Source organism: Schistocerca cancellata, chromosome 1 (assembly GCF_023864275.1).
Source record: "Schistocerca cancellata isolate TAMUIC-IGC-003103 chromosome 1, iqSchCanc2.1, whole genome shotgun sequence".
NCBI classification, from domain to species: Eukaryota; Metazoa; Arthropoda; class Insecta; order Orthoptera; family Acrididae; genus Schistocerca; species Schistocerca cancellata.
The window spans coordinates 266,490,730-266,492,411 of record NC_064626.1 but is presented as its reverse complement, the minus strand read 5'-3'; the positions used below and the strand labels follow the sequence as shown (position 1 = coordinate 266,492,411).

Sequence of the window (1,682 nt, the reverse complement as noted above, 5' to 3'; positions counted from 1 at the left end):
TGAAGATATGCAAGCAGCTAATTTTTATAACTTGTAAAAAGCAATTTATATTTTTAAGAATATAAAACACACAATGGAGTAACACTGACTGATGTCCAAAACAAACAAACAAGCGAAAAGCTAAGAGAAGCCATTGGCTCTCAGTGCCTCTTCCACACATTGATTTATTTTTGTTTCCCTACTAATGTTGCTAATACTACTGGTAATCATACCATTCACTACATCATTTATGTACTGTACTAAAACTACTGAACCATAGTTTTGGTAGAGTGAAGCCATAGTATCAATACATTATTTAAATAAGTTTTATAAGTCTGTTCATTTTATTTATTTATTTTATTTTACTTTTCCCAGGTGAAACTCAGCAGCATTTTTCCATCTCAGTTTGGGGATGTGATGACAGAGTCATCATTATCATTCCTACATTTACAGAAGACTATGCCAAAGGAAACACCTCGTCCAATTTGTCCAATGGAGTTAGCGGCATACGTGTTGCCACGGTAGCCGTATTGTATATTAGTGAAGTAAAATGGTGTGACAGAAATGCTCAATAAACATTGACTGCAGAGTATGCGTGTTTTGCCTGGCAGTGACATGTGCAAGGACTTTGGTGTTAAGCCTGCATCAGCTGTCAGAAAACCTCTTTTATGGTTTTCTTTTTCCTACAAGATGAACAAATTTTATATTTAATGGGCATATTGCTACCTTTTAGTTTTTTATGTGTGTTTTTGTTATTGGAACTGGTGCATTATATTTACTATTTTAAGTTACTACTTCCAAAGAGAACCATTGCACTTAATTTGGTTTGCTGAAAAACTGAATTGTGTTTAGGAGGGCAGAATAATTTATTTCAGTAGTACCTGTGTTTAAATGACTCTAGTCTCATTATTTCATTACCTAAATGACTGGATATATTATATTGTATTTAGTGTTGAAAATTGTGATGCATATTTCACCAAGAGGGACCATTTCATTTTATTGTCACAGATTTTCACACTTTTATGAATAAGGTTTTGTAGACCTTTGTGTCTCAAGTGGACTGACTGCCTTTTGCTATTAATGATCCCATTGGGCTTCTGCTCATAAAGGGTGCCCTTAATGGATGAAAAGATTTTATTTCCCCTTTGGTTCAAATATTTATCCTTTTTGGGTGGTTTTAAATTTCACATATTTTATTATGTGTGACTTTTTTCCGAATGCATTGTGATTTATAAATATTTGTATATATATTATTGGTTGTGATGTCAAAAGCAGTGTCAAAATAAATAATGCTAGCTGCAGTGTCATTGTATCATTCAATGTTATAGGTGAACAAAAATAAGTTTCATTTTATGCATTATCCATTCATAAATCTAATTTAATTTGGCAGAATACTGAAACTTGCTGTCCATTATGGCATGTTGATGTGTGAGATTTAATCTTTTGAAGAGTACTGTCCTTTACACGTGTACCGTAAAACATGTTATTTTCTGTTGGTTTTATGTTTATTTTGCAGCACATTTTGGTAACAGTCAGGCTCACATAAACTGCACTGTTACACCTCATTCAGGACACTACTTCATTTTCACCTTAAAAATGATCACATACATGTCATGAATTTGAGTATCGTTACTATTTCTGTCATTCTCACACCTGCTCAAATCTCAAATAGTTTCTGGTTTTTGGTTTTACTATCTCATGTA

The 1,682-nt window shown here is 32.9% G+C and overlaps 1 protein-coding gene across 1 annotated transcript in view; it reads left to right on the top strand.

Moving 5' to 3' along the window:
* Nucleotides 1–1,332, top strand: part of LOC126170901 (alpha-mannosidase 2) — a 197,518-nt gene extending 196,186 nt beyond the window's left edge. Inside the window, exon 21 of the mRNA XM_049920758.1 lies at nt 355–1,332. Coding sequence (XP_049776715.1) covers nt 355–504 — 150 coding nt within the window. The 3' untranslated portion in view covers nt 505–1,332. The remainder of the gene's footprint in view (nt 1–354) is intronic.
* The last annotated feature ends 350 nt before the right edge of the window (nt 1,333–1,682 follow it).